Source organism: Gracilinanus agilis, chromosome 5 (assembly GCF_016433145.1).
Source record: "Gracilinanus agilis isolate LMUSP501 chromosome 5, AgileGrace, whole genome shotgun sequence".
In the NCBI taxonomy this organism is placed as follows: domain Eukaryota; kingdom Metazoa; phylum Chordata; class Mammalia; order Didelphimorphia; family Didelphidae; genus Gracilinanus; species Gracilinanus agilis.
The window spans coordinates 98,893,377-98,905,667 of NC_058134.1; the positions used below are offsets into that span (position 1 = coordinate 98,893,377).

At 49.6% G+C, this 12,291-nt stretch overlaps 1 protein-coding gene across 1 annotated transcript in view; it reads right to left on the bottom strand.

The window, feature by feature from the left end:
* LOC123249875 (SCO-spondin-like) overlaps positions 1–12,291 on the bottom strand; it is a 96,177-nt gene that overhangs the window by 17,317 nt on the left and 66,569 nt on the right. Inside the window, exons 66-79 of the mRNA XM_044678972.1 lie at positions 12,012–12,108; positions 11,684–11,883; positions 10,994–11,154; positions 6,792–6,952; positions 6,298–6,518; positions 6,048–6,089; positions 5,692–5,847; positions 4,842–5,051; positions 4,390–4,557; positions 3,574–3,705; positions 3,199–3,445; positions 1,190–1,342; positions 949–995; positions 327–671 (exon numbers count right to left, since the gene is read on the bottom strand). Coding sequence (XP_044534907.1) covers positions 327–671; positions 949–995; positions 1,190–1,342; positions 3,199–3,445; positions 3,574–3,705; positions 4,390–4,557; positions 4,842–5,051; positions 5,692–5,847; positions 6,048–6,089; positions 6,298–6,518; positions 6,792–6,952; positions 10,994–11,154; positions 11,684–11,883; positions 12,012–12,108 — 2,340 coding nt within the window. The remainder of the gene's footprint in view (positions 1–326; positions 672–948; positions 996–1,189; positions 1,343–3,198; positions 3,446–3,573; positions 3,706–4,389; positions 4,558–4,841; positions 5,052–5,691; positions 5,848–6,047; positions 6,090–6,297; positions 6,519–6,791; positions 6,953–10,993; positions 11,155–11,683; positions 11,884–12,011; positions 12,109–12,291) is intronic.

Consider the following 12,291-nt stretch of genomic DNA (forward strand, 5'->3'; position numbering starts at 1 on the left):
CTTCCTTCCTTTCTTCCTTCCTTCCTTCCTTCCTTCCTTCCTTCCTTCCTTCCTTCCTTCCTTCCTTCCTTCCTTCCTTCCTTCTTTCCTTCCTTTCTTCTTTCCTTCCTTCCTTCCTTTTTAAACCCTTATCTTCTGCCTTAGTAGTGATCCTAAGACAGAAGAGAGGCAAGAATCAGGCAGTTGGGGTTAAGGGACTTGCCCAGGGTCATATAGCTAGGAAGTGTCAGAGGCCAGATTGGAACCCAGGTCCTCCCAACTCCAGGTCTGGCACTTTATCCACTGTGTTCTCTTTCTCCTCTCCCACATTGCTTCTCCAGCCTTACCCTGGCAAGGTCCAGAATAGCAGGCACGGGTGTCCAGGTGGGCTGTGGTCCCATTGCAGGAGGGGCCACGTCCGTTGGGAAGGCAGGAACAGGACCCAGACCGGGTAGCAAGGCCAGGGCCACAGCTTCGGGAGCAAGGTCCCCATGGCTCCCAGGAGCAAGGCACAGGCAGCTCTGGGCAACGCTGCTGCCCACAAGGCTGAGCTTGGGTATCTGGGCCTGTGCAAGGCAGCCCCCCATGCTGTGGGGGTGGGTCAGTGCAGGCTCTGGTTCGAACCTGGTCTGCACCCCCACAGGAGACCGGACAATCTGACCAAGGGGACCACGGTGTCCACGCCCCAGGCACTGTAAACGCAGGGATCAGAGGGCAAAGGAGCCAAGATTATGATGGGGGAAATGGTCAGAGAGGTCACTACTTTCAGATTGTAGGCACTGAATGGGGCCCCAAGGGCTTTCTGGGAATGAGTCAGCCTCTTTGGGCCGAAATGAAGACAGAGTGGAAGGCCCCCTATGGTAGGAGGGAAAGAATGGACCTGGGCAGGGCTAGTAGGGGGAGTAGAGATAGAAGGGGAAGCGGAAAGGAGCAAAGGTGGGAGCAAGGTGGGAATTAGGGCTTTTGAACCTGCACATTCGATGTCCTGGCAAATAATGCCCTCTGGGGTGCAGGAGCTGGAGTTGGAAATAGAGACCTAAGTCCCTGGAAGGCATAGCTAGAGGTCCCAACGCCTCTCCCCAAGCATTTCTCCCGGCCTGCTGCTTCCCATATCCTGTAATGCTGTCATTGCCAGGCCCTTGCCCGATGTGCCAGCCACACATCAACCCCCAGCCGGGCCAGCTGTGCCCATTGCTGCCTCTAGACTCACCACTGCTGACACTCTCCTTGTAGCCAACTGTCCCCGAGAGCCTTGAGGTGGCTGCCATGTGGGCACAGAGGTGGGCACGGAGGCTGTGGGCAGGGCTTACTCTGCGACTGCTCCTCCCGGCACTCGGGGGCCCATGAACCAGATGTGGATGACCTGGATGGGGTGGAGAGGAGAAGAGAGAGCGATGGAACCCCAGGGACCCTCTCCTAGCACACCCAAGAGGACTTACAGATGGACGGGCGACAAGGAGCTAAGGCAAGGGGAAGCCAGTGAGAGGCCAGGAAGGTTAGGCTATGAGGGGAAGACAAGGAATGGAAAGAGAAGATGCTGGGAGAGGGAAAGGAGCGAGAAAGGAGAAGGGAGAAAGAGAAGAAAAAGAAAAACCAGAAGAAAGCCAACTAACCTTTAAAATGTAAGCAGAGGAAAATAACAGGGCAGAAGGTGACCCAGACAGCAAGGCAACACTAGCACTAGCGCACTTCTTTTCATCTATATTTTTAAAGTGAGCAGTATGTAAAGGACTCATAATTCCACATACAACCCCTATTTGGGTGCCTTCTTCATATAGGGAAATGTCTGCATTTGTTGATGAATTTCTAGTTTAATATGAAAGAAAAAGAAAATTCATAAAGGGGCAATAATTCAGGGAGGAAATGAAATTGAATAGGGGAAGTGGGGAGCAGAGCACAAGTCCAAAGAAACAGACAGCATCATAGAGAAGGAGGCTATGGGAAGAGAGACACTGTGGAAGAGAGAGAAAAATGAGAGGGAGAGAGACATGGACTGACAAAAGAGAAAGAAAGGGGCATCGAGCGATAGAAATCAAGGAGAGAAAAACACTGGAAGAAACATTAGGGGAGAGAAACAAGAAGGGACCTTGGAGATCCAATCTAGTGGAGAACTCAAAGGATATGCTGAATTTAATTTCAATAGACATACTGCGGCATTTCAGATGTTATGGGAGATTTTTTTAAATTATACATACATATGTATACACACACATATATACATATATGTGTATATTTGCCAATTACATATAATACATTTCCACTCAAGTTTTTGGAAGTTATATGATCCAAATTATCTCCTTCCCTTCTTCCCTCCCCACTCCCGGATGTCCACGCAGTTCAATCTGGATTATACATGTATTATCACACGAAACATATTTTCATTATGGAAGATTTTTTAAAACCTAAAAATCATTTTGTTTAATATTTACTTATCCTGCATAGTCTAATAAGCATATTGTTCATGAAGTAATCAAATCATTCCTATTACACTTATGCACTAAGCTCTAGACACACTAGACCTAGACCTTTTAAAGTACTCAACAAAAACAGCTGCTACCATTGAAGGGAAGCTAGGCATAATCAAGTATCCTGACTCTCCCATAATGCTGTCAACTTTAAAGACATGGACCTGTAGCCAGGAAGATCTGGGTTCAAATTTGATCTCTGACACTTACTAGCTGTGCGACCCTTAGAGAGTCACTTTACTTCTGTCTACCTCAGTTTTCTCAACTATAAAATGGGGATAAAAATAGTACCAATCCCCCAGGGTTGTTGTGAGGATCAAATGAGATAATACACAATACAAATCTTAAAATATTATATAAATTCTATCTGGTATTATTGTTTTTCTGGGAGAAAATTTATTTTCGCTGATTTAGCTTGACCCCTTTATTTTATGAGTAAGAAAATTGAAGCCCAGAAAAGTCAGGATTTGCCTAAGGTCACACAAGAAGCATATACATATCCAGAATCTAAACCCAATTTGTTGGGGGAGAGGAATACAACTGGCAAAGAGAAACATCAGAGGAGAAAGACATGAGAGGAAAGATATCAGGGACACAAAAATGTCAGAAGGAGATGAAGATATCAGGGGAACAGAGGAAGAGAAATATTAAGGGAAATGAAGCTGGAGACAACTCTATCCCCATGGAAAGGATCCAGAGGGCTGAAGAGAGAAAAAGAAAGTGCCAGGAAAGTAGCCCAGGAAGGTGCCATCACCGGAAACGGCTCTGCTGCCCTCCTTGCCCGCAGGAACGACTACAAGCTGACCAAGCTGACCAGCGGCTCCAGGCACAATAGGCAGGTGGTGGGCAGAACTGGGTACTGCAGGACAGCTGCCCTGCCTGGCATGTGCAGTTATTGCAGTCATCCTGATGCTGGCTCCCTGGTGCCCAGCTGTACCCATGAGCGTCCGTGCACTCACAGTGCCCAACTGGCACACATGCTCCATCTTGCTCCAGGAACCCTAGAGGAGAGAGAAGGAAGCAGAATACTTCCCACCTGTTGACCAGCGGGAAGCTGGCACTGGACAGAGGGAACAGAAGCCTCTGATCTCCATTCCTAACCCCATTTAATCATCTACTGCTTACATACCCTCCAAGCAGCGGCAGCCTTGCTCGCAAACCAGGCCATCCTGGCACACAATACCTTCCTGGAGGTCTGAACAGTGGCGTGGACAACGGTTGGCACAGTCTGTGGCCTTCATGCCTGGAGGGCAGCCTTTCTCTAAAGAGAGCCACAGGCAGAGTAAGGAGGAGCCTGAGCCCATGGGGAAGCTTTCTCCCTCCCCCTTCCCAGCATATCTATAATGCCCACCAGGAGGGCACTGGGGATGCCTGGAGGGGCATAGGGAGACCTCATCTCTCCATTCTATGCCAGGCCTCATCCCAACGAGACTCTAAGCTCCTTGAGGACAAGGACCCCAGCTAACATTTCTGTGCATTCCCTACAATGCCTAGCAGAGGCTTAAGCATAATGTAGATTCTCCACTTATATTTATTGTTTGTTTGGCCACAGATGGTTCCCGTCTCAAGGCCTGGCTCTCTATCCACTGAGCCACCCAGCTGCCCCTATTCTCAGTAGTTCTGACATTGTGTTAATGATTTATTTCACTTTGAATAGGATCCATGACTTCATTGATATTGGGAACTCCTGGTAGGAAAACTTCCCCCTCCTGGGGCACTGAGGAGTTAAATGACTTGCCCAAGGTCACACAGCTAATACAAATCCAAGGCACTTGAACCCAGGTCTTCCTGACTTTAAGCCAGTGCTCTCTTCACTAGGCTGCTCTGCCTATCTAGAATTAAATTGTCGTTCATCATGCTAGCAGTTGACAGTTACCAGGTACTTCTATGGTTTGCCCAGCGCTTCATATTCACTCTCTCCTTTGAGTGGATGCTGTTATCTTACCGCAAGGTTCAGGGTTACAGAGCCGGACCCGATGTTGCTCCCCAGAGCAGGGGGCACCCCCGTTCTTGGGTGGGGGGCGAGTACAGCTCCGGCTCCTCAGCGAGCGCCCTCCTCCGCAGCTCCGGTCACACCAGGACCAGGGGCTCCAGTGGGTCCAGCCTCCAGCCACTGCAGAGGACGTGACATAGTCACGATCCCCCTCCAACTCCTCCTACTCGCCAAGAGTTTCATCAGGTCGACTCTTGCTCTAGATAAGAAACTCTGGGCCCCGGGATGGCCGGTGGGCGTCCTGGGGCCACGGAAATGATGTGAGCGAGTCTCTGACCCCGGGCAGAAACCCAGGACAGGAGCGGGGGAATGGGGGCTGGCCGGCGTGCCCAGCCGTGGCCCCGGGCTCCCCGAGCCCTCGCTCTACCCCCGAGATGCTACAGCCCCTCCCGGCGCCCCCTTACCTGGGCACGCCCGCAGGTTACAGAAGCGGTGCTCCTGGTAGGCGGTCAGGATGTCGGGGCACCAATGCCCTCCCGGCCCAGGGGGGTAGTACGCCCGCAGGCGGCGCTGCTGGCCCACACCACAGCTCCGGGAGCAGGGGCCCCAAGGAGCCCATTCCGTCCAGGAGCAGTTGCCACCGGTGCAGCCTGAGCCCGGGCACCAGGGCATGGCTAGAGAGGGAGGGCAGAGCACAAACACGCACAGAGGCAGATGAGGGACAGGACAGAAAGCTGGACCCGGCCCCGACCTCCCATCCTCTCCTCATCCCTGATGGGTCACAGGGGCGGCTCTCCCAGCTCAATCCAGCATCCTAACGGCAAGACGACACACCACCAGGCCAACGAGGAGTCTGGAGATGGGGGTTCTGAGCTGATTTGCCGGATTACCTAGGGCAATTCGGCTGTATCTCTCTGGGCCTTAGTTTCCCCTTCTGTCAAATAGGGATAATAAACCCATCTTCAGGGGCATTGTGAGAAGATAAAGTTTAGAGGATGCTTTAAAGAGTGCATCATAGGGCAACTAGGTGGCTCGGTGGATGGAGAGTGGAGGCTGGAGACAGGAGGTCCTGGGCTCCAATGTGGCCTCCAGTACTTCCTACTTAACTCCAATTGCCCAGCCTTTACCGCTTTTCTGCCCTGGAACCAACCCTTAGCATCAATTCTAAGACAGAAGGAAAGGATTTAAACAACCAGCACGAAGAGTGCATGGTACATTAGGGTATAAACAATTAACATGGAATTGGGATGGAGCTGTCCGAGGTCTGGGATTGGATGCCCTGTGCTGGGGGGTCCCGGACACGGCTAGAGTTACCTGTACAAAGGGGCAAGTTGCAAGGTCGCTCCTGGGTGGATTCCCCACTGGTGCAGTTGGCCAGGCAGTGGCGGCTCCGGCCACGAAGGGCTGGGTGGGCTGGATCTGTGCAGCTTCGGGAGCAGGGGGACCAGGGCGACCATGTGCCCCAGCCACCTGGTGGGGTAGGGGTCGGAGGGTCAGTCCGAATAGGGGCCCAGGCCCTGGGCTTCTCAGTCAGAGAGGGGAAAGACCTTAAGGATGTCCCCACTCCAGAAGAGAAGTGATGAGAGAAGGGGCTTACAAAGGGATTGTAAGGAGAACCCATTAGATGGAAGATAGGGATTTGGGGTCAAAGAACTGAGGCCAGACCATACCTGGGAAGGCTGTCCCTGGCACCTCTGTGGACCCTTCAGCTTCTGTGGAGAGAGAAAATATCAACACAGGCAATGACAGGGGGACAGATGGAGAGAAAGGCAGATAACCGGAGAGAAAGAAACAAAGAAAATAAGGGAAATTCAGAGGTTGGAGAAAAGCAGAAGTCAAGAATAAATGAACAGAGGAAGACAAAATTCTGATCCTTGATTTGTGCCTCCACCATCTTCTCCTTCTTCCCTCCCCACTCACCACGACAGTCTGGGCTGAGACAGTATTCGAGGTCCTGGCGGGATCCTTGGCAGTCCTGGCCACCATGGGCAGGTTTGGGGTGGGCACACTTCCGAGTGCGGGTGCGGGTGCCCATTCCCCCACAGGAGCGGGAGCAGGGCCCCCACTGACTCCAGGGAGTAAAGCCCCCAGTCACAGGGCAGTGCATGAGGGAGCAGGTGAACTGCCCATGGACACAGGAACTAGGAGAAAGAGGGAGGACATGGGGAGATTGGATAAAGCAACCTAGCTGGGATGCCTGGTTCTAGAGGGATCAGGAGGCAGACAAGCAAATAGCCCCAAGCTGCCTGGTCCTCCTTAACCTTCCCCCCACTGACCCTTGGCTTTATTTTCCTCCTACCCCTCAGGCCCTTCTTCCTTCAATTCCTCCATCTCTCCTACTCCCCAACCTCCTAACCTTCCCTTTCCTAAGCTAAGGTTCCAGGATCTCCCCTTCTACTCCCAGACCCTCTCACCAGTTGCTACAACCCATTCTGAGGGTCTGGCCAGGATCCAGCTCAGCTCCAGGACCCAGGAGCCGTCCTGTCTCCCCCAAGGAGGGCTGAAGTGCCCTAGGTTGTGGGCTATGAGCTTCCAAGTCCTGCAGCAGGGATACAGTCAGGACACATGGGCATTCCTGAGGAAACAGAGGTGGGGAGAGTGCAATATCAGCCTGGGTGGGAAACCAGGTACTCAGGCAGGGGCTGTGTCTGAGGAAAGAGAAAGGAGGAAGACCAGAGAAACTCAAAAATCTCATAGCTGGAGGAGACCTCAGAGGCTCTCCCATCCAAACTAAATGAATTTTTTTCTCTACCACACATAATAACAACAACAATAATTATTATTATAGCTAACATTTTTATATCACCTACTATATCCCAGGCATTATGCTAAGTGCTTTACAAATATCTATCTCATTTGATCCTCACAACTCTGGGAGGCAGGCATTTTTATTATTCTTTCCATTTACAGTTGAGGAAACTGAGGCAGCCAGAAGTTAAGTATCTTGCCCAGGAACACAGCTATTTAGAGGCCTGAAGTTGGGAGGATCTGGGTTCAAATCAGATCTAGGATACTTCCTAGCTGTGCGACCCTGGGTAAATCAATTAAACCTATTTGTTTAGCCCTTGTACCTCTATCTTAGAGCTGTTAATGACAGAAAGTAAGGGTTTAAAATTAAAATTAAAAAAAAAAATTTTAAAAGGACCAAAGATAGATTCCAGAAGCACGACACTATAGACATCTTTCCAGATATGCAGTGATATCCCACCATGAACAACACTTCTTTGGGTTCAGCCATTCAACCTTTCTAAGTCTCCCAATTTTACTCTCATCTAGTCCCATCACTCCATCATGTCTATAAGAAGAGCAGAAAAGATTGTCCAAAAAGGAAAATTAACAGGCAGGTAGGATCTGTTCTTGAAGCCACATGGATTCTTTGTGAGTGATATTTCTTAAATGTTTCTAATAATGATTTCTGGAATTATTTTCAGGAGTGGAATTCAAGCTCACTGGTTGGAGTTGATAGACTCTTCTCTTTTCCTCTTTTTCAAATCAAGTCATTTGCCTCTTTATACATACATACATACATATATATATATATATATATATATACACACACACACACACACATATATATATATTTCAAAGATCAGTGAGGGTAGATCAGTGAATGCCCATTAGTCCTTTCAATACTTTGGATCAACTTGGACACCAAAAGCTTAGAGACATGGGTTTGAATCCCTGCTCTATTTGCTACCTGGGTGATCTTAGAGAAGTCAGCTGAAGCCTCTAAGCCTCAGTTTCCTCATTTATAAAACAAGAGAGGCAGGCAATTTAATCCCTAAGGTTCTAGATCTAGGCAGTATAGGATAGAGCACAGGATATGGAGTCAGAAAGACTTGAATTCAAAACCAGGTTCAGATACTTATAGGTGTGTGACCCTGGACAAGTCACTTAACCTTTGCCTCAGTTTCCTTAACTGTAAAAACGAGGATAATACTAGCATCTGCCCACTGGGTTACTGTGAGGATCAAATGAGATGATATTTTTAATGAGCTTAGCACCCTGCATGGCATATAGTAGGTCCTTTAAAAATGTTAATTTCCTTCATTCCTACTTTCCTTCCTCCCTTCCTTCTTTCTCCTTCTTCAGGGACAGATAGGACAAAAGAAGAATGTGTTTCCCATCACCTATCAGCCCCAATAACTGACTAGTGAGTGAGCACAGAAGTAGATCAAAGAGGGGGCAACTTGGTGGTTCAATGGATTGAGAGCTAAACCTAGAGACTAGGGGTCTAGGGAGTTCAAATCTGGCCTCAGACACTTCCTTAGCTGTGTGACCCTGGGCAAGTCACTTAATCCCTATTGCCTAGCTCTTACTGCTCTTCTGTCTATGTTGGAACTAATACTAATTGGTTCTAAGGTGGAAGGTGAAAAGACTTTAAAAATAGAGAATTAGATCAAAGAATAAAAGGCAAGGTCTATGCTCAAACCAGGAAGAAATCAAGCAGAGGAAAATATGAGATAATAATATTTTAATTGCAATGATAGCTGCTCTGATTTTATGTGCTTCACAGTTTCCCAGGCATTTTATAAAATGCCAGCCATGTATATAGCACATGAAAACTTTCAAAGCCCTTTGCAGAGGCTCTTATCTTATCTTATCTCATTTGATGTCTTGAAGAGTTTCTCTAGTTTGGAGGGCCCAGTGGCCCAATGGTCATCAGCAGGTCCCTATGAAGCCACCCTGGGATACATGTAAAATCCTGTGGAGTTGCTCATTGGCTATGGGAGGAAGGAGGGAGGAATCATGTAACCATGGAAAAATATTCTTAATTAATTAATTTTTTAAAAGAATATATTCCCTTAGTAATTTCAAGTTTAATAATATGCTTTCTTCCAAACAGGTCCTATGCATTAAAGTATATTATATACTTTATGTATATACATAAAAGTATAGATAAGTATGTGCTAATGTATATTATTATCCCTGTTTCAAAGAATACCATTATCCTTATTTTACAGATGAGTAAACTGAGGTAGACAGAGGTACAGTGACTTTTCCAGGGACACAGCTAGTCTAAGACTAGATCTGCAGGTCTTCTTTTTTTTAAAAAGATCTTGTATTTTATTGTATTTTTCCCCCAACTGCATGTAGAGACAATTTTTAACAGTAGTTTTCTGGCATTTTCCAATCAAAATTATCTCCCTCCCTCGTTTCATTCTCCCTTCCCAAGAAGACAAGCAATCTGATCTAGGTTATACATGTGCTTTCATGCAATACATATTTTCATATTCATCATGTTGCAAAAGGAGACACACATCACACGTACAAGAAAAAAAATCCATGCAGGAAATAAAGTAAAAAGTGATATGCTTCCTTCTGCATTTAGACTCTGTCATGAACTCAAGTCTTATGGACTCTACGCCCAGGGTTCCGCCATTGCTCTGCCTTGCTGTCTCTAAGGGCTGGGTGCAAGCTTGAGGGACACCTAGCTAGGTGGAATGGGAAAAGGCTGGGCTTTCTCCAGCCTGGTGCTTTAGAAAGAGCACTGGATTCCAAGTCAGAGGGTCTGCTCTTTACTACTTAGGGGACCTTCCTCTCCTTGCATGTTGATTTCCCTATCAATCAATCAACATTTATTAAGCTTGGGGATACATAAAGAGGCGAAAGACGCCTGTAAAATGAGAGTGAATCTTTTTTTAACTTTACCTTCTGTCTTAGTATCAGTTCTAAGACAGAAAAGCAGCGAAGGATAGGCAGTCATGGTGAAATGACTGACCCAGGGTCACACAGCTAGGTAGTGAATCCAGGACCTCCTGACTCCAAGCCTGGAGCTTTATCCACTGTGATACCTAGCTGCCCCAAGAGGGCAAACTCTAACCCTAAAACAGGGTTCTCCCAGGGGTCTCTGGATAGACATCAGGTAGATCTCCAGGCTAGGAGAGAGAAAATCACACCTTTCCTTTCATTAACTTCTAACTGAAATTTAGCATTTCCTTTAATCATGTAAGTACATTATTAGGATACGGGGTCCATAGATTGGTTCACTAGATTGACCAAGGGGTCCAGGACATAAAAAAAAAAAAAAAAAAAAGATGAGTTCTCACTCAAAAGAATACTAAATGGGGGCAGCTAGGTGGCTCAGTGAATTGTGAGCCAGACCTAGAGGTCTGGGTTCAAATCTAGCTTCAGACGCTTCCTCGCTGTGTGACCCCGAACAAGTCACTTAACCCCCATTGCCAAGTCTTCTGCCTTAGAGCCAGTCCGTAGTATAGATTCTAAGAAGGAAGGCAAGGGTTTTTAAATGATTTTTTGTTTTTTTTAAAGACACCAAATTAGCTATAAGACTGTGTTCCTGATCCGCAATGGGTCAGGGGAAAGACTTCCCGGGCAGAAGCATCTGGCGGTAGCTGCAGACATTTACAGAGGAATAGGCTCCTGCCTAGGGGAGGGGGTGGGGGCAGAGAGGAGAGTCCCAGGAGACCTCTGTCGCCTCAGGCAGCGGCAAGTGGCCTGGGAAGAGGAGAGTACGTCCGGGCATCTGCCCACGAAGCGAGGGGTTACTAGGCGAAGGCCAGTGAGCCCGTCTTGGACGGGTACATTTCCGGGGAGCCTGCGTCCTAAGGGAAAGCAGCTACGGGGGTGATGATGCCACGGAGGGGTAAGCGCTGACCCGTAAGCAGGCGGGGCCGTGCTGAAACGTTCCGGGCGGGCAGCGGCAACCTTCCTCGCAGCCATCGGAAAAGCAGTCCACCAGCCCGCCGACGTGGGCACAAGAGAAGGGGCAGCCTTCGTCCGCCTCGCACTCCCGGAATAGCCTTCCAGCCGGGCAGCCTGCTTCTGTAGGACCGTAAATGTCTGAGCGTGTTCTCCTTGCTCCCCCGGCCCCCCTCGGCATCCCTTGGCCCAGACCCCATCCTCGCTGCCATCCCGGGACTTGTGCCCCTCTCCGAGTCTGTTCTTAGCCCGAGCGCAGGCTCCACGCCCCTCGCCGAACCGAACTAGGCACAAAGCTTTTCTTCACGTGGTCGGGATAATGGCGTTCTCCTGCATTCCTTCCCACGCAAGTCTTAACCAGCTCTCCCTGGGGCGGCACCTTCCCTTCTATCAGCAGGGAGGTGATCGTGCCCGCTTTTTGCCCCTGCAGCTACCTCTGCCCCGGGGCCAGGTTCCCTGCTCCCTTCGCAGAATGGCTGAGACCTGGTTTCGAAGTCTTCTCCCCAGAGTGCAGGTGTGGGCCAAGGATCCATCCCCAACGGGGAAGAAGGCAAGGAGAGGCGGTGATGGGTGGAGGAGGGCCTGAGGACCTCAGGGAGGCGGTGTGAGCGGGACGAAAGTTCGGATACAGGAGCTGGGCACTCACCTCTGCACACCTGGGTATGGCAAGTCCGGCTCTGGCGGGCAGGGCCCAGGCACGGGGGTCGGGCACAGTCACGGGAGCGTAGCTGCTCTCCCCCTCCACAGGACACGCTACAAGTTTCCCAGGGGCCCCACGGGGCCCATCCCCCAGGCCCCGGACAGCCGGGCACCTCCTGGCACTGCAGTATGCCCTCCACACAGGTACTGGGGAGATATGGGAGAAGGGGAAGGTTCAGAGGGCCCACGTCATCCTCACCAGCTAGCTCCGTGTCCCAGCCCGTTCTTTTCCCAAATTCCGTCCCCTCCCTCAGTCCTGCCCCCAACCACCTCACCAGTTATCACAGGGACCCATCAGAGTCTCTCCAGGCTCCAGACTCTCCCAAGAGCTGACCTGGGGCTCTGCTGAACGGTTTCTGTTCTCCGAGATCCCTGGGAAGAAGAGTTCTTATTTCTGAGTACCCTAAAAAACACATTCCTTTACCCCACCCTCCCTGTTCCCCCCAGAATGTTTAATTTACCTATTTTCTCCCAACCCCTTTCTCCAGCGGGGCTCCCCTCACCCTAGATGTGGGGCCCCCTAGGCCCAGGGGAGAGAAGCACCTCACCTCTGAA